At 38.3% G+C, this 22,710-nt stretch overlaps 1 protein-coding gene across 2 annotated transcripts in view; it reads left to right on the top strand.

Annotated features, from left to right (window-relative positions):
* The first annotated feature begins 9,974 nt into the window (after positions 1-9,974).
* The window catches only part of RPAP3 (RNA polymerase II associated protein 3), a 33,826-nt gene continuing 21,090 nt past the window's right edge, over positions 9,975-22,710 (top strand). For both annotated transcript variants that reach the window (XM_068971103.1, XM_068971104.1), the window contains exons 1-7: positions 9,975-10,017; positions 12,725-12,908; positions 13,665-13,805; positions 16,986-17,108; positions 17,870-17,997; positions 20,933-21,054; positions 22,202-22,272. In XM_068971103.1, the coding sequence (XP_068827204.1) occupies positions 12,756-12,908; positions 13,665-13,805; positions 16,986-17,108; positions 17,870-17,997; positions 20,933-21,054; positions 22,202-22,272 (738 nt within the window). In that variant the 5' untranslated portion in view covers positions 9,975-10,017; positions 12,725-12,755. The remainder of the gene's footprint in view (positions 10,018-12,724; positions 12,909-13,664; positions 13,806-16,985; positions 17,109-17,869; positions 17,998-20,932; positions 21,055-22,201; positions 22,273-22,710) is intronic.

Here is a 22,710-nt window from a genome sequence, read left to right on the forward strand (position 1 = left end):
GATGCTATTTTTACTGTGAAGATGTTTTCAATTGTTCTTAGGAAGAACGGCTGATAGAAATCCCAGATTACCATAATGGCTGTGTACACAGCGCTGCAAACTGTAATCACCCCTGTACTGGGCCTTCAAAGAAATCAGGCTGTGGAGATCAAGGGCAGGTGTTCGGTCTTTCCGAGGGTTGTAACACTCGCAGAACAGGGTCTGTGAGAGGGTAAGGGCTGATGCAGTGAGCAGGCTGGAGAGGGAGTAGACTCCTCCAGGCCTGATTTTTTTTTTTTTTGCAGCTAGGTAACTGCATCAAGAAACTTCCTATTTATAGACATTAAGTGCAGTTACAGAATTGAACTTTGATCCCAAAGAGTTTTTAGAAGAGTTTCCCTCATAGGAAGATTCTACAGCAGAAGAAGAAAGGAACCTATAGTTTGGTATCGCTAACATAATTATAAGTCTCATTCAGCAGCCAAAATTTGCATAAGCTCCAAAATGGAAGACAGGGAGACTGGGGCTCCCTATTTCAACCTCAATCATGCATTTCTCCCTACCCGCACTGGGGACCAAATGCTGTCCCACAGAGTGAGGCTTTAGAGTCTTGCGTCTCCAATTAAAGTCATTTAAGAAAACTTGAACTCTTTCTCGTCTTTGTATATGGCCCCCTTGAACTGCTTGGGGAAAGAGAGTCAAAGAAGAAATAAGTGAAGATAAAACTTTTATTTTATGATACTTAAATGATCTAACAGATAACAGTTTATTCAAGATAATAATAGCAACAATGTATTCGATTATATAAACTTATCTGTGACAGGTAAAAGGGGACTTCCCCGGTGGCTCAGACGGTAAAGTATCTGTCTACAATGTGGGTAAAAGGGACAGAGGAACTATTTTGTCATTATAAAGTACTCACACCATCCATGTAGTGGCACAGTGTTATTTGAAAGTGGGCATGGATTAGTTATAAATGTGTATTGCAAACTATGGCAACCACTATAGAAGTTAAAAATATGTATAACTGACATGCTAAGAAAGGAGAGAAAATAAAATCATATAAAATACTCAAAAGCATAAAAGGCAGGAAGAGTAGAAGACATAATTAGGAACAAAGAGCAAGGGCAACAAACAGAAGACTGTAATGAATATGGTAGATATTAACGCAGCTATGTCAGTAATCACTTTGAATGTCAATGTTCTACATGTACTAATTAAAAAACAGAGATTGTCTGGGTGAATCAAAAACTGAGACCTAACTATGCCATCTACAGGAAATCCACTTTAAAATGGATAAAGAAAAATATACCATGATAATACTAATCAAAAGAAAGATCAAACCTGTACACCCTCAGTTGGAAGTGCAGCATTTTAACCACTGGACTGCCAGGGAAGTCACTGTAATGCTTTTTTAGATATAACAGCAAAGGCACAATCCATGAAAGGAAAAACTGATAACCTATACTTCATTAACAATAAACACTTAAAATAAAACCTGCATGATCAGGACTTCTCTAGTGGTCCATTGGCTAAGACTCCTCGCTCCCAGTGCAGGGCCCTGGGTTTAATCCCTGGCCTGGCAACCAGATCCCACATGCTGCAACTAAGAGTGTGGATACCACAACTAAAGATCCCGTGTGCTGCAACTAAGATCTGGCACAGTTAAATAAATAAAAAACAAAACAGTATGATCATCTCTATAGATGCAGAAAAATCTTTTGATAAAATTCAATATCCATTTATGACAAAAACTCTCCAGAAAGTGGGCACACAGTGAACATACCTCAGCATAAAAAAGTCCATCTATTACAAACCCATAGCTAATATACTCAGTGGTAAGTAAACAGTTGAAAACATTCCCTCTAAGATCAGGAATAATACAAGGATGTCCATTCTTGCCACTTTTATTTAACATAGTTTTGGAAGTCCTAGTTATAGCAATCAGAGAAGAAAAGGAAATAAAAGGAATCAAAATTGGAAGCAAGAAGTAAAACTGTTCACCATTTGCAGATGAGATGATATGACAACATAGAAAATCCTACAGATGCCACTAGAAAACTATTAGAGCTCATCAATGAACTTGGTAAAGCTTCAGGTTAGAATTTAATACACAGAAATCTGTCGCATTTCTATAAACTAACAACAAACAATTAGAGAAATCAGGGAAACAATCCCATTTACTATCACATCAAAAAGAATAAAATATCTAGTAATAAACCAACCTAAGGAGACACACGGAGAAGGCAACGGCAACCCACTCCAGTACTCATGTCTGGAAAATCCCATGGATGGAGGAGCCTGGTGGGCTGCAGTCCATGGGGTCGCTAAGAGTCGGACATGGCTGAGCGACTTCACTTTCACTTCTCACTTTCATGCATTGGAGAGGAAATGACAACCCACTCCAGTGTTCTTGCCTGGAGAATCCCAGGGACGGGGGAGCCTGGTGGGCTGCCGTCTATGGGGTCGCACAGAGTCGGACACAACTGAAGTGACTTAGCAGCAGTAGCAGCAGCAACAAGGAGACAAAAGACCTGTAATCTGAAAACTGTAAGATGAAAGAAATTTAAGACAACATGAGTGGAAAGATATATCATGTTCTTAGATCGGAAGAATTAGTATTGTTAAAATGACCATACTACTCAAGACAACGTACAGATTCAGGGCAATCCCTATCAAATTACCAATGGTATTTTTTCACAGAACTGGAATAAAACGTTTTAAAATTTGTATGGAAATACAAAAGACCCCAAATAGCAAAAAAAATCTTGAGAAAAAAGAATTGAACTGGAGGAAACATGCTTCTTGACTTCAGACGATACTCTAAGGGTACAGTAGTCAGAACAGTATGGTACTGGCACAAAAATAGATCACAAAAACAGATCAATGGGACAGGATAGAAAGCCCAGAAACAACCCACGCACTTATGTGCAATTAATCTATGATAAAGGAGGCAAGAATATGAAATGGAGAAAAGACAATCTCTTCAATAAGTGTTGTTGGGGAAAAACTGGATAGCTACACATAAAAGAATGGAATTAAACATTGTTTAATGCCATATAAAAGATAAACTCAACATGGATTAAATGGAAGACTTGCTACTATAAAATGCTTAAAGGAAAACATAGGAAGAATACTCTTTGACATAAACTGCAGAAATGTTTTTTCAGATCCACTTCCTAGAGTAATGGAAACAAAAGCAACAATAAACAAATGGGACCTAATTAAACTTAAATGCTTTTGTACCGCAAAGTAAACCATAAACAAAACAAAAAGACAACCCACAGAATGGGCGAAAAATATTTGCAGATGATGCTACTGACATGAGATTAATTTCCAGAACATATAAGTAGCCCAATAGAAAAACCAAAAACCAAAACCAAAACCAGCTCAACATAAAAAAAACCAACCCCAAACCCCAATCCAATCCAGAAGATGGGTAGAAGACCTAAATAAACATTTCTTCAAAGAAGACATACTGGATGGCCAGGAGGCACATGAAAAGATGCTCAACATCACTGATTATTAGACAAATGCAAATTAAAATCACAATGAGGTATCACTTCACACCAGTCAGACCATTGTCAAAAAGTCAATAAATAATAAATGCTGGAAAGGGTGTGGAGAAAAGGAAACCCTTTACACTGATGGTAGAAATGTTAACTGGTGCAGCCACTATGGAGAAGAGTATGGAGGTTTGTTAAGAAACTAAAAATAGAGCTACCATATGATCCAGCAATCCTACTTCTGGGCATATACCTGGAAAAGATAAACATTCTAATTTGAAAAGATGAACCTCAATGTTAGCACTATTTACAATAGCCAAGACATGGAATCAACCTATATGTCCATCAACAGATAAATGGATAAAGAAGGTGTGATACACACACACACACACACACACACATACACACACACACACACATACACACACACACAGGAATATTACTCATAAAGAAGAATGAAATAATGACATTTACAGCAACATAGAGGGACCTAAAAACTATCAATCTAAGTAAAGTAAGTCAGTGACAAAAATCATATTATCACTTATGTCTGGAATCTAAAAACAGATGCAAATGAACTAACTTACAAAACAGAAGCAGACTCACAGTCTTTTTGTCTGTTTCTAGTCTGACATAGAAAACAAACATGGTTACCAAGGGGGGAAGTGAGGGAGGAGGGATAAATTGAGAATTTAGACTCTATTGTGTAGCACAGAGGACTGTATTCAGTATCTTGTATTAACCTATAAAGGAAAAGAATCTGAAAAAGAACATATATGTGTGTCTATGTATATATATAAACTGAATCACTTTGCTGTACATTTGAAACATTGTAAATCAACTATACTTCCATTAAAAATAAAAACTTCTGCTTTGGGAAAGACAATATCAAGGGAATCAGCAGACAAGTCACAGATGGGGAAAAAATATTTGCAAAAGACACATTTGATAAAGACTGTTATCTAAAACATGAAAAGAACTCTTGAAATTCCACAAAAAGTCAACAACCAATTAAAGAATGGGACATTAACAGACATCAACCATCAACAGGCTAAAGAAGATATATAGATGGCAAATAAGCATATAAGAAGATACTCCACCTCAAATGTTAGTCAGTTCAGTTCAGTCGCTCAGTCGTGTCCAACTCTTTGTGACCCCATGAATTGCAGCACACCAGGCCTCCCTGTCCATCACCAACTCCCGGAGTTTACTCAAACTCATGTCCATCGAGTCAGTGTTGCCATCCAGCCATCTCATTTTCTGTCACCCACTTCTTCTCCTGCCCCCAATCCCTCCCAGCATCAGGGTCTTTTCCAATTAGTCAACTCTTTGCATGAGGTGGCCAAAGTACTGGAGTTTCAGCTTCAACATCAGTCCTTCCAATGAACACCCGGGACTGATCTCATTTAGAATGGACTGGTTGGATCTCCTTGCAGTCCAAGGGACTCTCAAGAGTCTTCTCCAACACCACAGTTCAAAAGCATCAATTCTTCGGCACCCAGCTTTCTTCACAGTCCAACTCTCACATTCATACATGATCACTGGAAAAACAACAGCTTTGACCAGACGGACCTTTGTTGGCAAAGTAATGTCTCTGCTTTTTAATATGTTATCCAGGTTGGTCATAACTTTCCTTCCAAGGAATAAGCATCTTTTAATTTCATGGCTGCAATCACCATCTGCAGTGATTTTGGAGCCATCAAAAATAAAGTCTGACACTGTTTCCACTGTTTCCCCATCTATTTCCCATGAAGTGATGGGACCAGATGCCATGATCTTAGTTTTCTGAATGTTGAACTTTAAGCCAACTTTCTCACTCTCTTCTTTCACTTTCATCAAGAGGCTCTTTAGCTTCTCTTCACTTTCTGCCATAAGGGTGGTGTCATCTGCATATCTGAGGTTATTGATATTTCTCCTGGTAATCTTGATTCCAGCTTGTGCTTCTTCCAGCCCAGCGTTTCTCATGATGTACTCTGCATATAAGTTAAATCAGCAGGGTGACAATAAACAGCCTTGATGTACTTCTTTTCCTATTTGGAACCAGTCTGTTGTTCCATGTCCTGTTCTAACTGTTTCTTCCTGACCTGCATATAGGTTTCTCAAGAGGCAGGTCAGGTGGTCTGGTATTCCCATCTCTTTCAGAATTTTCCACAGTTTCTTGTGATCCACACAGTCAAAGGCTTTGGGATAGTCAATAAAGCAGAAATAGATGGTTTTTCTGGAACTCTCTTGCTTTTTCCATGATCCAGCGGATGTTGGCAATTTGATCTCAGGTTCCTCTGCCTCTTCTAAAACCAGCTTGAACATCTGGAAGTTCATGGTTCAAGTATTGCTGAAGCCTGGCTTGGAGAATTTTGAGCATTACTTTACTAGGGTGTGAGATGAGTACAATTGAGTGTGGTAGTTTGAACATTCTTTGGCATTGCCTTTCTTTGGGATTGGAATGAAAACTGACCTTTTCCAGTCATGTGGCCACTGCTGAGTTTTCCAAATTTGCTGACATATTGAGTGCAGCACTTTCACAGCATCATCTTCCAGGATTTGAAATAGTGCAACTGGAATTCCATCACCTCCACTAGCTTTGTTTGTAGTGATGCTTCCTAAAGCCAACTTGACTTCACATTCAAGGATGTCTGGCTCTAGGTGAGTGATCACACCATTGTGATTATCTGGGTCATGAAGATCTTTTTTGTACAGTTCTTCTGTGTATTCTTGCCACCTGTTCTTATCATCTTCTGCTTCTGTTAGGTCCATACCATTTCTGTCCTTTATCGAGCCCATCTTTGCATGAAATGTTCCCTTGGTATCTCTAATTTTCTTGAAGAGATCTCTAGTCTTTCCCATTCTGTTGTTTTCCTCTATTTCTTTGCATTGATTGCTGAGGAAGGCTTTCTTATCTCCTTGCTATTCTTTGGAAGTGGAAATTAAAACACACCATTTTCCACACACATCTGTTATAATGGTCAAAATTTAGAACACTAACAACATCAAATGCTGGTGAGGATGTGGAGGAACAGGAACTCTCAGACATTGTTGGTGGAAACGCCAAATGGTATAGCCATTTTAGAAGATAGCTTAATGATTCTGTAACAAAACTAAGCATATTCTTACCATATGATCCAGCAATTGCACTCCTTGGCAATTGTACTATGAAAGGAACTGAAAACTTTCACCCACACAAAACCCTGTACATGGAAGTTTTTAACAGCTCCATTCATCATGACCCAAAGTTGGAAGCAAACAAGATGTCCTTCAGCAGGTGAACAAATTGTGGTGCATCCAACAAAAGAATATAACTCAGAGCTAGAAAGAAATGAGCTACGAAGCTCTGTAAGGAATCTGAAACTCATATTACTGAGGGAAAGAAGCCAAACTGAGAAGACTCCATATTATATGATTTCAATTCTTTGACATTCTGGAAAGGGCAAAACTGTGGAGACAGTAAAAATGATCAATAGTCATTGTGGGTGGCAGCTGAGGGGGAGAGATGAATATGTGCAGCGCAGAGGATTTTTAGGACAGTGAAAACACTCTGTATGGTGTTATAACCATAGATATATAGTTATTAGTCATTTGTGCAAACCTACTGTGTAACAAACACCAAGAGTGAACCCTTAGCTAAATTATGGATTCTGGGTGACTATGATGTGTCAGTGTAGGTTCATACTTGGTAAAAAAAAGATTTTTTTTTTCCATTCTGGCAAGTGATGTTGATAAAAGGGAGGGCTACACATATTTGGGGGACAAGGAGTATATGCAAATCTCTGTACATTTATCTTTTTTTCGGCAAGAAGTAAATTTATTAATATAGTATTCTTGTAGGAGATGCAAGCATGAAGGCAAGGGAGCTCTGCTCCAAGGACTAAGTAGACTACAATTTTATAGCCAAGGAAAGGGGGAGGGGCAAAGACCACCTTCTTCGAGTAGACATGAGACTTTTTGTATATTTATCTCAATTTTAATCTAAGCCCAAAACTGCTCTCAGAAAATAAAGTCTTAAAAAAAAAAGTGGAAGGAGCATTGCACATAGCCTATGAGGGGGTAAATGGAGACTGGTGGTTCCTGGCCCTGATAGCCAGCCCCTCGACCATGAACATAAGGGTGCCTCTGGATGCAGCTTTTGTGGTTGCAGAGGCTGACCAAGCCGAGGGAGGAGGAAGTGCCAGAGAGACACAAGGAGACTTCTCACCTGTGAACATGTTATTTAGGCCACAGATGCTAGGAAAATGCCAGGTACTGAGACTCCTCAATTGAGTGCCTCAGGTAAGTTACAGAGTACAGGTGGATAACACAGCCTCCTCTTACCCTTCCTCAGGGGTGCTCACTGTCAAATGAGCAAGACTAGGAACAGCAGAACAGGGGGTCACAGAGGCCAGCTCTGATGTCAGACTGCCCAGATCTGACTCACCAGCCTCCATCATTTGCTAATTATTTGGGAAAATTCCTTAATTATTCAGGTCAGTGTCCTTATCAGAATGGGGATAATATGACCATTGTTGTGAGACAAGCAAAATAAAACAGCATGCTTATTCCTTCTAATAATTCTTGTCTCCCTTATCATGGTTGCTGTTCAGTCGCTCAGTTGTGTCTGACTCTTTGTGATCCCATGAACTGCAGCACTCTAGGCCTCCCTGTCTTTCACCACCTCCTGGAACTTGCCCAAACTCATGTCCATTGAGTTGGTGATACCATCGAACCATCTCATCCTCTGTCATCCCCTTCTCCTGCTACCTTCAATCTTTCCCAGCATCACAGTCTTTTCTAATGAGTTGGCTCTTTGCATTAGGTGGCCAAAGTATTGGAGCTTCACCTTCAGCATCAGTCCTTCCAATGAATAAACCCTTATTATACAGATATCATTTTGCTCTTGGATAAGCAGTTTACTTTCCTTGCTATCAACCTTAACCTTTATCTCCTGATACCTAGAACTTGTGCTCCTTAGAGACCTCTTCAGAGGTCTTCCAGATAGTCAAGTGGGAGACAGGCAGAGATGCAGGGGAAAGTTATTCAATCCCAGGGTCTGGATTTTACCTTTGTAGGAGGGAGGGACAGGAAACATTTGTTAAGCTCTTACCATGTCCCAAATTGTGCCAAGTAGGCTGATTACATATCCTTTCTCACTCTAGTAGTATTTTTATCTTCATTTCAATTTAGATTAAGCCTCAATGTACAGATACATTCAGATCACATTTTCAGTAAGTGGCAGAATCAGTATTTCAGAATTCAGCCCTTTTCCAAAGGTTACAGTGAGCCTGGATTTCTCTCAGTATGGACTAATTTATTTATTCACTATTCTTTCGATGAATACTTAATAAGGCCTTTAATAAAGGGTACTGGTTGCTCTCAGTAATGCTCTGTTTCTTCTTCCTTATTTATCGAATTCTTAGTTTTTAGATGAGCACATGACTGCTAAGAAAATCCTTCAACCTCCCTTGCAGAAGGAAGGCTGCCATTCAGGCATAGCTTCTTGCAGGACAGTGGAAGCCTCAGGGTTAGGTGATGGTGGGGGCCATCAAGACTATTTGACTAAGTCCTCTTGCTTTGATTCTATACTTGCCCAGCAACTGATTATCATGTTACTTGAGAGAGAGAGAGAGAGAGATGTGAGAGAATCTATGATGTTTTACTAGAGCAGCCAGCTGTCCCCCTTCTCTCTCAATTGACTCTGTCAGAATTAATTTTTAAAAACATAGTTGCTTTGGGACTTCCCTGGTGGTCTAGTGGTTAGGACTGCAAGCTTCCACTGAAGGGGGCATGGGTTCCATCCCTCGGTGAGGGCTATTTCAAATGGAAAGTTTTGCTTCTTTCAACAGAAAGGTTGTTTCGCTTCTTTTAAAATTATTTTTGTTTTATAATTTGAGTTGCTATGAAAAGTGAAAGCTCACTCATTCAGGAAATAGGAGCATGAAATATTAAAAGTTTCATATTCTTTTTTGCTTTGTGGCTAGGGCAAATCTAATGACTGATCTTAATACTGACACACATCCAAGACCCAGACTCGTTTAGAAAGAGTTTACTTGAAAGGTGCAAGGCAGTCAGAGTGAAAAACTCGTTTGCCGCATATAAGAACTTAAAAAAAAAATTGCTAGAGTTACCAGTTTCCATAGCCTGTTCATGGTAGACAAGGGGTAACTTTCTCATATGATTATCACACTCACAAAGATTGTAAAATACCATTACATACAGCAAGGCAAATATTAGAGAAAAAATTGAGGAAAATCCAAGGAAATATTTCAAGGCGTTATTATTTGGGAAATCAAAGCAAGTCAGGATGATCCTGCATTTTTTGTATTACCTACTGTGAAATACAGTCACACTGGAAGCAGGCAAAACCACAGACCCTGCCTTAACACAGCTGTCGATGCTCTAGACTAGGTCAGCATATCTGACCTTCTGCGCATGCTCTGTCCCGGCTCCAGGGGGCGGGGCGAGAGCGCGCGAGGACTTGTGGGAAAGTCTAGGAAGGCGGGGCCGGGCGTGAGGTGCTGCGGGTCGGACGCCGTGGGAGCGGGGTTGGTAACGGCCTGGTGAGGTGAGCCGGCCCTGCGGTTATCCCGGGCTGCAGTAGCGAGGAGGCTTTTGGGGTCGCCCGGCGGGAGGAGGGAGTGCTGCCATGATCCCGCGTGAGGTGGCGAGGGCGAGGGCGTGCGCGGGGGCGCGGCGCGGCGGTGTCCAGGTAGCGGCGCACCGGGGAGCGCGTTTCGGGAGGGGCTGGCCCGGAGCAATCTGGGCCTGGACGGTCAGCTTTACTGTCGGTCCCTCGATCCCTGCTGCTCTGGGCGTTCGGCGATTTGCGGTCGTCCAGGATCGCGGATCCATTCTCCCGAGAAGACCTGTGTGGAGTCCGCCCCACTTAGTCGTGGGTATGCAGTGCTCGGCCGCATATTGGGTATGAAAGTGATACCCTCAGGCGCTGGAAGTTTCTGATTGCCAGCCTGGACGCAGGTTCCGTGGGAGCGGAAAGATGATGGGTAAAATGGAACAGGTTTCTACCTCCCACGTTATCTCAGTGGCTTGCTGCGGTTTTATTTACGTCTTTGAGCCCCTCGGCAAAGCATTGTACTAGTTTTGCTTTTTAATGAGATATACATATGTGATCAAACGTGTGCACTGCCTGAAAAAAAGCTTAAATTTAGTTCCTGAGGCAAGGCTAAGGGGTCAGTAGACCTACTTGCGGTTGCAAACATCTTTTAGGAGAATCCCTTTTCTAATCTCTTCTATCTCTCCCAGCCTTACTCTCCCTCACCTCCCCATATCTGGGGACCTTCCCCATCACTCATCTACTTTCCTGTATCCTTTTAAACTTTGTTTTTCAGTTCCTCTGCCCTCCCTACTCGTGAACAATTTTAGGTTATCAAAGATGAAATACTAATCGCCATATAATCTCATTTATTCAGCTCATTTTACTTCTGTCCTTAAAAAAATGGCCTATTTGAACTCTAAACAATCTTTAAATGACTAAATACAATGTACTTTATTTCCCACATATGACCTCCTTGGCCTTCTTGAACTCATGGAAATTCTCTTCTGGGACAGTAACTCCAGGTTTTCCTTCTAGCTCTCTGGATGCCACTGCCTGATTTTTAGTGTTGGCATTTCTTCCTCTATTTGTTCCCTAGATGTTAATGTTCTGCAGATCTCTTCTCTTCTCTCCCCTTCCACTGTCACAGTAATTAAACATGTCCAAATCTCATGATTGTAGCTTCTGCTGTTATGCTAGTGACACCCGAATTTACATTTCTAGGCCTCTGTAACTACTTACTGTGTCCTGACATCTCATAAGAACTCAAAATCAATTTATGCCAAACTGAAAAAATCTATTTTTACACTTTTTCTGCCATCCTGAAACCTCTTTTCCTTTTAAAATTATGATTCCTGACTCAAAATGGTACTACTAATCTTACCAGGCTCCCAAACCAGAAATCTAAGACTTTGCGTCCTTCTCTGCTCTCCAGCTGGAGAAGGAAATGGCAACCCACTTCAGTATTCTTGCCTAGAGAATCCTGTGGACAGAGGAGCCTGGGGGCTGCTGTCCATAGGGTCGCTCAGAGTCGAACAGGACTGAAGCGACTTAGCATGCATGCACACATTGGAGAAGGAAATGGCAACCCACTCCAGTGTTCTTGCCTGGAGAATCCCAGGGACAGAGGAGCCTGATGAGCTGCTGTCTATGGGGTCACACAGAGTCGGACACGACTGAAGTGACTTAGCAGCAGCGGTAGCTGCTCCCCAACTTCTCAGTCGAATGAATTATCATGTCCCTTTTATTTTACCACCTTAATGTGTCCCGTGGCTTTCGGATCATTGGTCACATCTCATGGCCGGGCATTTCACGATCTGTCCCATCCTCCTTCTTAGCCTTCTCTTCCATCCTTCTCCCGCCTAGTCCCTCGTTCTGCCTGCCCACTCCTCCACATTAAGCACTTGACTGGCCCCTTTTGAAACATGGCTAAATTGCAGCAGCTCTGGTGACTCTCTCCTTAAACCTACCATCTGATTTGTATCTGTCCTCTGTGGTCAATTCTGTAGCATCTGTACATGCCTCTAGCACAGCGGTTCTCAGCCAGCGGTTTTTATGCTTCCCAGGGGACATTTGACAATGTCTGAAGACATTTTTGGTTGTCATAGTCCAGAGGGAAAGGAATAATACTGGCATCTAGCTAGTAGAGGCTGGGGATGCTGCCAACCATCCTACAATTGCACAGGACAGTTGACCTACAACAAAGAATTATCTGGCCCAAAACATCAGTGGTCCCAAGGTTGAGAAGTCCTGCCAAGCATAATATTTTGTTACTCAGTACTTTGATTATTTTCTTCTCCACTAGAGAAGGGACCTTGTCTTGTTTTTGCATCCCTAAATCTTAATATAGGGCTTATTACATAGCCAAAGTTCAGTAAATGTTGAAAGGAAAAGGAGTAAAGAAGGTAATTGGCTAAATTTATAAACTGTAGAGATGTGCAGCCGTTCTGCTACCATAGGCTGTTTGCTAATTTCAGTAATTTCCTCCGTATTGCCTTTCATTCACATTGCATGGATGCCCAAAGTTTTCTGTTTTACATTTGATTATTCAGCAAACATTGACTGACTCATTTAAAATATAATATACTGATATTTTCTTCTGCATCATTTTAAGTTCCTTTCTTTACATGTATCTTGGCCATTTATGACGAGGTAAAAATCATTAATTAGCTAGGTTTCAAAAAAAATAAACTAAGTGATTCTATTTAATTCTTATCAGAGATTGGTCGGTCAAAACTCTGCAGGCCATAATGGCTTCAACAAGTAAATCAATTGAATTACAACTGCAAGTGAAACAAAATGCAGAAGAGTTACAAGACTTTATGAGGGATTTAGAAAACTGGGAGAAAGATATTAAACAAAAGGATATGGAACTTAGAAGACAGAATGGTGTTCCTGAAGAGGTAAATTTCTTAATTAAATTCCTACTTTAGCATCCAGGGAAACACTTCATTTATTTATTTTAAAGTAAAGCACAGCCTTTAAAATGTTTTGTGGAAATGCTAATTAAAGAGATTTACTTTCTGCCAACATTTTGAAAAATTTTACTTTTAAAAGTCTTTGTAATAATTGTATTAACTATCAATATATTAGGACATTTTTAAGGCTTAATCCATAGGAAGACCATGTGATCATTCTTAAGGTAAATGAATAGCATCATAAAATAGGCTTGTATATATAGCATATATAATTATATACTTAATGATATATTAACATACAGTATTGCCCTAAATGCAGAGAGTGCCTAGACTCAACCAGTTTTCTTAAGACAGTGCATTCAGATATGGACAGCTTTTTCATACTGTTGGTAATGTGGAGGCAGTTTAGTTTGCCATTGTACCGTTGCTAAATCATTGTATTAAGGCTGAAGGTCAAGCAGTTTTTGAATTTTGAATTTAGGATTGCAAATTAAGTGTATAATTAAAATTTCTGGGTAATATTTTTCTTATGGCTGAACAATGTTCAGTATTTGTCAAAGGATGATTTAAAATTTTCAGGCATGAGCTTATCATTAGAAATGAATTGATATTTCTAACCACTTGAAAACTAAACTGAAATTACTTTTATTTGAAAATATCATTCAGTGAGAGTTTTAAATATCACTAGTTACACAGGAAAGTAACAGAGCTGTCTCAAAACGTGTTGTTTTCCCTTCCTAGAATTTACCTCCTATTCGAAATGGGAATTTTAGGAAAAAGAAGAAAGGCAAAGTTAAAGAGTCATCTAAAAAAACCAAAGATGAAAACACAAAAAACAGGATAAAATCTTATGATTATGAGGCATGGGCAAAACTTGATGTGGTAAGTTAATCTGATTATGTGCTTCTTAGTCTTTGAGTAAAATTTTCTTGGAGTTAGTTGAGAGTCATGGATTAAATGAAAAACAATGTAAAGTCCTTAGGACTTGTGTCTTTCTCATATAAACTATTTTGTGTGGAATAAAAACTTAAATACATAGATAGCTCTTCAATTAACTTTTCTCCTATGGCCCTCTTTCAGTGAATAATGGCTGAAACAGCTGGAATCTTTTCTTCCTATGTTTTTTTTTTTTGCATGGATAGTACATGGAAAGGGCTTCCCTGGTGGCTTAGTGGTAAAGAGTCTGCCTACAGTTCAGGGGATGCTGAGTTTGATCCCTGGGTCAGGAAGAGCCCCTGGAGAAGGAAATGCAGCCCACTCCATTATTCTTGCCTGGGAAATCCCATGGACAGAGGAGCCTGGTGGGCTACCCATTCATGGGGTTTCAAAAGAGGTGGATACAATTTAGCAACTAAAAAACAACAATAGTACATAGAGGTCTAGTGAACTTTTCACCCAGTTTCCGCTAATGGTTACATCTTATTTAACTATGTATTTTAGTGGCTCAGTTTTGTCCAACTCTTTGCCACCCCCATGGATTATAGCCCATTGAGCTCCTCTGTCCATGGAATTCTCCAGGCAAGAATACTAGAATGGGTTGCCATTTCCTTCTCTAGGGGATCTTCCCATCCTAGGGATTGAACCTGGGTCTCCTGCATTGCTGGCAGATTCTTTACCGTCTGAGCCACCAGGAAAGCTTTGTTTACCTATAGTCCAGTATCAAAACCAGGAAATTGACATTGGTACAATGTGTGTATAGATCTGTGGCATTTTATGACCAGTGGATTTGGGTAACCACCACTGCGTCACCAGGAAGATCTCTTTTGTGCTGTCTATTCATGGTTGCACCCACCTTCCTCCTCACCTTGTCTAACCCCTGAACAGCTAGAATTCTGAGACAGTAACAGTGTAACAAAAGAAAGACTCTACCAGGATCTTTTTTTTTTTTTTTTTTTTTAATAGGCTGAAGGACCTGTTGAATAATGGTTAAGAGAATGCCTTTGTGTGTGGTCTTAGGTTAGGGCTGTGAGAGGATAAACGCAGGGCCATCTTAATCTCAAGGAGGTAGGCTAGACTGGCTTTCTGCATGCTTCTGGTCTCGTGCACATGAGGCACAGTGTAGTTGAAGTGTTTACCATCAGTACTATGCCTCTGTCATAGTTTATATATGCATTAGCGTCAGAAGATACTGCCAAAGGGTTTCCAAATATGGAACCATTCATTTTTTGTAACTTTACCCCTTCTTTATGTAGCCTTATCCTTTTCATAAATTGGTATGTGCTTATAATGCCCTTTCCTGAAAGGCAGTGTCAGATGATTTCTTAGAGAGGTGGTTTTCTAGTCATTTACTCATTCAACAGTTATTGATTGAACTCCTGCTTTGTGTGGCCAGTGCACTCATGATTGAACTGCACTGTTTGACATTGTCATTTTATTGTATCTGTAAAAGATACAGCTGTTTACTTACCACTCCATGCTAGTTCAGATGTGAGCAGTGGCCTTGGCGTTCTGCTGCCGTTAGTTTTCTACACGTGTCAGTTGTAGGAAGGTTGGACAGTCTTATTGATAGGCTGGTGGTATTTCTATTCTTATTTTTTATTTTTTTGGTGCTATTTCTGGAATCTTTATGCTAAAACCCATAGCTGCATTTCAGTCTATCTTTTTGTTTTGTTTTGGTTATTTTGTTGTTTTTTAAATTTTTTTGGCTGTGCTGTGCAACAGGCAGGATCTCAGTTCCCTGAGCCCAGCAGTGGAAGCATGGAGTCACTGGACTGCCAGGAAAGTCACTCAGTCCCATCTTTTAGTATTCATTTATTTAGTGAAACTAAGCATAGATCTTATTTCATTTTAAAATTTACCAACAATTTTTTTCTTACATAAATTACTTAGAATAGTAATAACTTGTAAAAGACAGAAAGGATTTTACTTATATAATAAAGTTTTTGTTTATATGAGCTTTAATGAACTCTTTAATGCTCACTGGTTTAAAATTTCTTACTCAGGCATTCCTTAGTGGCCTGGGATTCTGAGCTTCCACTGCTGTGGCCCAGGTTCAATTCCTGGGTGGGGAACTGAGTTTCTGCAAGCCACATGGCATGGCAAAAAAAAAATTCTTACTAAAAATCATTCTTTTATTATATATGGTGACGCTAGTGGTAAAGAACCTGTCTGCCAGTGCAGGAAACATGAGACATGGGTTCTGTCTCTGGGTCGGGAAGATCCCCTGGAGGAGGGCATGGCAACACACTCCAGTATTCTTGCCTGGAGAATCTCCATCAACAGAGAGGCCAGGTGGGCTACAATCTATGAGGCTGCAAAGAGTTGGACACGGCTGAAGCAACTGAGCCTGCATGCATGTATACTAAAAAATAGTTAAAAAAATACTGATGTAATCCATGAAATGATTTATTACCGTGAAAGGAATGTCTCAGTCAAAAGAGATTGGAAATTGCTGGACGAGCATGTTGTGTATTTTCTTTGATAGTCAGCTATATTTCAGAATACATTGATAAACAGTATAACAGAGTTATTGAGAGCTCCTTGGAGGAGGCTTGGGTTCAGATCCTCATTTGGCCACTTCTAGCTGAGTGACCTTGAGTGAGTTTGCTAACTTTTATTGCTCAATTTCTTCAAGTGAAAAACATGGGTAATTATATCTACCCTCATAGGTTGCTATGAGAATCAGGAGTTAATTGTACTCTGCAAGCAGTTTTTGTTGTTTTAAAAATCAGAAAGAAAAAAAGGTTTTTAGATGAAACCCTTTCCCTGCTTTTGGATGCAGTTGCATAGATTTGGGTTAATTGCAAACTTCTCTTATGTAAAACAATAATAGTTCACTGCTAATAGTTTGTGATTTAGGGTTGGTTTGTAACTTAGTTTACTTTATATGAGTTCAAAGTCAGATTATGTAAGTGGTTTGGATCTTGGTTTTCTAAATAAGAATATTCTTTTCTCTGGATTAACTCCTAATAATGAGAGGTTATTTGGATTATTTTTATAGGCCTTTAAGTCCTTAGGTTGTAAAACTTAAGTTCTATTGAATGTTCTTTTTTTTGGGGGGCAGTATATCTTCTTTTTAATGGTCATTTAATTATGACACTGTTCCCCTACTTTTGATTTCAGGATAGTATTCTTGATGAACTTGACAAAGAAGAGAGTACCCATGATTCTGTGTCTCAAGAATCCGAGTCAGAAGAAGATGGGATTCATGTAGATTCACAAAAGGCTCTTGCTCTTAAAGAAAAGGTACTCTTTGGGTTAGCTGTTGGTTCCTTCAGGTAGGCAGGGTTTGTAGAAAATCATGTGGCCCCCAAGATTTCTACAGTGTAATTTAGTGGGTGTTCACGTTGTTTTTGGCCATATCCCTATCAGGAGGCAGTATAGCATAGTGGTTAGGGGTGTATGCTCTGAAACCAGATTATCTAGGTTCAAGTCCTGTGACAAGGTCTTTTAAATTGCCTGTATGTATTCAGTCTTCTTAGCTGTAAATTAAGATTAGTATTATTACTGTACCTCAATGAGTGGTTGTGTTACTAAATGAATTATTATATGTAAAGTACTTGGAGTGTACAGAGAGTTGTTCCAGGGCTTTAAGTGGTAGACTGAAGTACTAATCAGATCAGCGTGTGATTCTTGACATGGATATTGTATCCTACTACTCCGTATCACAGACCATCTTTGGTTGCATTTTGGAACATATGACATCTCCCTGAGAAATGTCTCTTTATTGTTATATATTGCTATATTGCTTTTTAAAGAGGTGGCACTCTTCAGATTAAAATTTGTCTTGATGCCTTTCTTTTGTTGCATTTCCATGGGTTATTGTGAATAAAAAGTATTAAATGCTAGGTATTTTACTCATTTTTCTGCCAGGGTTCTTGGATTGGGTCCAAACTATGACCATTAGCCTTGATGACATGGCTAATGAGATAGGAAGAGATGAATAATGAAAGAAAGTAGCTCTGGAATTCTATGTCAGTGTGCATCTGACTTGTATGCTTTTACAGGGCAATAAATACTTTAAACAAGGAAAATATGATGAAGCAATTGAGTGCTACACCAAAGGCATGGATGCTGATCCATATAATCCAGTGTTGCCAACAAACAGAGCATCGGCTTACTTCAGACTGAAAAAGTAAGGCGTTTCCATAATGTGTGTGAATATTTTATGTGCATATGGAGACTGTTTTTTAATCTTTCTTAATGAAATGTGTGGGAATGCTTGAGAACATTTTCCAGTTCTTTTCAACTTTAAATTCTTATTCTCTCCCTTTTACTGAATTCTTTAACTTAAGCCATTTTAAACATTCAGGTGCTCAAACTGTGCTCCTTGTAGCTCACTTTATTGAGGTGTTCCTCCTATAAAAATTGAATAAGATGCCTTTTCCTAATTTACAGAAGAAAAAAAGTTAGGTGGGTAAAAATTCTTTATAAATTAATTTTCCTTCATTATTTTGAAAAATTATGTGTTTACTGTTTAATACAGAGAACTTTTATCATGGTAAGCTTAAAATATGTTCCAACATTTAAGTCATACTGATCCTTAAAATACATACTTAGTGTTGAAGAACATAAATGTATACGATCTTAATCCTAAGCAGAGATATGACCTAGCATAAAAATTTTTTAAAAACCAAATACAGTCAAGGAGGATGTTCTTACTGTTTTAATTACTATTTGGAAATATGAATTATATTGGTGTCTGAGTTTTTACTACTTTTAATAGCATATTTTAAAATCTTTTGAAGCTTATGTTGTTAATATCCTGACAAATTAGGGGATATTTACCTTTTATAATATTTGATATCTACAGTATGTATAAATGATGAATAATTTAAAATAAATCTGCATGAACATGCTTCCCAGCTTAAGAATCAGAACATTATTTTTCAAAGCTACTTTTGATATTCTCTTCCATATCCTGACTCTTGTCCCTCCCAGTTAACCACTATGTTGAGTTGTGTATCATTCTTTTGATTAAAAAAATTTATTGTATATGTGTATATCTCTAATACATTGTATAACATTGCTTTATTTTTGAGCTTTAAAAGTATATAAAAAAAGTATATCATTGGATATAGTTTTCTGTGGCTTGCCTATTTATTTGAATACTATATTTCATATTTCAGTTCATCTCATAAGATTTGTTCATGCTTTGTGTATATCAATAGCTGTAGATCTCTCATGTTCACTGTTGAATGCATATGCAGTTCCTTTTTAGAAATACACCATCGTGTATCCATTCTCTAATTGCTGGATTGCTGGTTGGTTCCTTTATTGTTCACCTTCCTTGTCTTCTCTTTTCCTGCCTCCCACCCTCCTTCCCTTAATTATTTAACAACAGTGATACTGTGAGCACTTCTGTATGTGTTTCTTGGTGCTAGATCTTAGGATGTGCACATGTTCAACTTTTAATGATGGTGACCAGTTGTTATGTGTAAAGAATACATGTTACATATCCTTACCAACGCTGGTACAATGGGGCTTCTGAATTGTTTTCAGTCTAGGGGGTGTAAAGTGGTAATTCATTGTGGCTTTAATTTGGATTTCCCCAATTTCTCATGTGGTTGAACATCTTCATATGTGTTTATTCACCACTTATCTGTTTTATTTTCCTGTGTTATGTTTGTTTTATCTTTGGTCCTTTTTTCTGTTAGGCTGTTTTTCTGTTGATTTTTAAGCATTCTTTTCTGGGGGATACTAATTAGTGTTTATACTATTTATCTTCTCTCAGTTTGTAGCTGATCTTTTTTTAAATGGTGTCTTAGTGAACAGAAATTCTTATTTTAACGAGTTTCATTTATTAATTTTCATAAAATGTTGGCACTTTGAAAAGTGTGATTTGTGAAAATAGCCCCCTTCTTTGAGTTCGTAGCAATCTCCTCCATTTTCTCCTGAAAGTTATGTTTTGCTTTTCATGCTTGTCTCCTTGTGTGTGCTGAAGGCATAATTCCAGTTCCATATCCCAATTGTTTCAGCCTATTTATTGAATATCCTTGCTTTCCCCGTGGATCTGAAATTCTACCATTGTCATATGTCAAGTTTGCATGGATCTGTTTCTCATTTCTTTCTTCTCTTCATTGATCTGTTGCCCTTTACTATAGCCATTCCATACTATCTTTAATTTTTATAGCATTATAGTAAATCTTGGTATTTGGTATAGGGCCTTATTATTCTTTAGGAATGTTGGGTATTCTTGGACTTTTACCAATCGGTATAAATTTTAGAATCATCCTGTCCAATTCCTTGAAAAATTTTGATTACAATTGCATTGGACTTAAAGATCAGTTTGGAGAGAATTATATTGCTCTATTTTTTGTGTCTTATAGATGAATGTGAAATTGCTGTAGTTTTCTTTCATGTCTTTGAAGACAGCCTCGTAATTTTCTGCATCTGGATCTTGTACATCTTTTGTTAGATTTATTTTATTTTTGTTGTTGTTGATATCTAGTAGAGTAGCCACTTTGCTTAACTTTCTTTATTTTTAACAGTCTGTCTAGATTGTTTTGAATTTTCTTGGTAGACCATTACATCATCTGAGAATGTCAGTTTTGTTCCTTCCTTTCCAGTCTTTAGTTCTCTTTCTTTCTTACGGAGCTTCCTGGGTTAGGACCTCTAGTGGAGTACTGAGAAAAAGCAGTGATAGTGGGCATTCTTTTCTTTGCTTTAAAGAAACTGCTTACATCAGAAATTACTGATTTTAATGGGCTTAACTAAAAGGAGATGGTAGCACAGGGAACTCTGCTTAGTACTCTGTAATGGCCTCTGGGGAAAGAATCTAAAAAAGAGTGGAGATAAATACGTATACACACACACACACACACACACACACACACACACACGTATACATATATGTATAGCTGATTCACTTTGTTGTATGCCTAAAACTAACACAATACTATAAATCTACTACAATAAAAATTAAAAAGAAAATAGAAAAAAAAATAAGAGAAACATGCCTTCAAATGGGAAGTAAATCCCCTTTTCAGGGGTTTCAGAAACAAATTTTTTGAAGTTTTTAACAGATGATTTTTATTAACTTCACTTTGTTATTTTTTTTTAAATTGCAGATTTGCTGTTGCTGAGTCTGATTGTAATTTAGCAATTGCCTTGAATAGAAGTTATACAAAGGCTTATGCAAGACGAGGTGCTGCTCGATTTGCTTTGCAAAAATTAGAGGATGCCAAAAAAGGTATTAATGTTTTCCAGGTCATCATTATCTAAAAAGTTATTCAATAGTTTAACTGATTCTTTACAGAGAATACTAGATAATCACAGTTACTATCTTTAGAGATCTTTCTATATTGAATAAAACTGATTTTTGCAATTTAAAATGTATTTTGATATTTTGGGAAAAGACCTTGTTACTTGCCACTGATTAAACTTTGGTTCATATTCTCATTCAACCATGTGTTCACTCTGTTACCAGGGGAAAGTTATGTATCTTCTCTGATTTTCAGTTTCTTATATGTGAGACAGATTAAAACATCTTGTTGGCTTTTGTGAGGCTAGAGGTAATGCATGAACCTAACACATTTTTATTTATTTTTAAATTTTAATCCTTTTATTATTTCATAAAATAGGCTTGTGTAGTATAAATCAGAAAATCAGAATGAAGTTTATGTCTGAAAGATTGTGCTCCTTCTTGGTTTTATGAGATATAACTTATGATAGCAAGTGTTCTTCCCTCGAAGAAGGAGGTGATCTGACACAAGGATTAAGGGTTTTATCTGTCCTGGGAGAATGGAGGAAATCCAGTGGAATAATGTCAGTATTTCTTAGTTCCTCTTAATTTAAACTGTCCCCTGTAAGCAGATGACTGCTGTTTTATAAAGGTTTTTGAATACCATATATCTTTTTTTGATTATTTATTTGTTGTTGGTTACCCTGAGTCTTTGTTGCTGTGTGCAGGCTTTCTGTAGTTGTGGCTAGTGGGGGCGACTCGTCATTGTGGCACATGCGCTTCTCATTGTGACTTTTCTTGTTGTGGAGCCCAGGCTCTAGGGTGTGTGGGTTTCAGTCGCTGTGGCTCACGGGCTCCGTCCTTGCAACTTGTGGGCTCTAGAGCTCAGGTACAATAGTTGTGGTGCACAGGCTTAGTTGCTCTGAGACATGTGGAATCTTCCCGGACCAGGGATTGAACGCGTGTCCCCTGCATTGCAGGCAGATGCTTATCCACTGTACCACCAGGAAAGTCCCATATATCTTTTTTTAATTATATTTTTAATTGAAGGATAATTGCTTTACAGAATTCTGTTGTTTTCTGTCAAACCTCAACGTGAATCAGCTATAGGTACCATATATCTTTTAAATATTCTGTTATCTTCTGTTTTACTCAGATTATGAAAAAGTATTAGAACTGGAACCAAATAACTGTGAAGCTTCAAATGAACTCAGGAAAATTAATCAGGTAAACTGTAGTTATTTAAATTAAGTGTGTTACTTACTACCTTTATTTGACAAAGTAAATGTTTCTGTATAGACTTGTACTATGTAATGTAGACATTTTTCTAATTTTAATTCTTTGTACTAGAGAGTTTTTTTTAACTAAACACATTGTAAGCTAGAGGTGGTATAATGATATTTAAAGATTCTTAATTGTTACCTTAAAAAGTTGTCTAAGATACTTAGAACTACTGCTGCTTTATTTTATCCAGATGACAGAATTATTTTTCTTTATCCCACTAATTTTTCTAAATTGTCTTGTGCTTTGTTTTTGTACTATCACATATTTCTTTGATTTTTGTAGTTTTAAAGTTGCTCCAGCTTTATGGTTTATACAGGGAAAATAATACTAAATTTTTAAAAGTAAGAAAATAGATATTAACTGTAAAATTTGCTGTCAAAT

This window comes from Capricornis sumatraensis, chromosome 4, assembly GCF_032405125.1.
Source record: "Capricornis sumatraensis isolate serow.1 chromosome 4, serow.2, whole genome shotgun sequence".
Classification (NCBI taxonomy): Eukaryota; Metazoa; Chordata; class Mammalia; order Artiodactyla; family Bovidae; genus Capricornis; species Capricornis sumatraensis.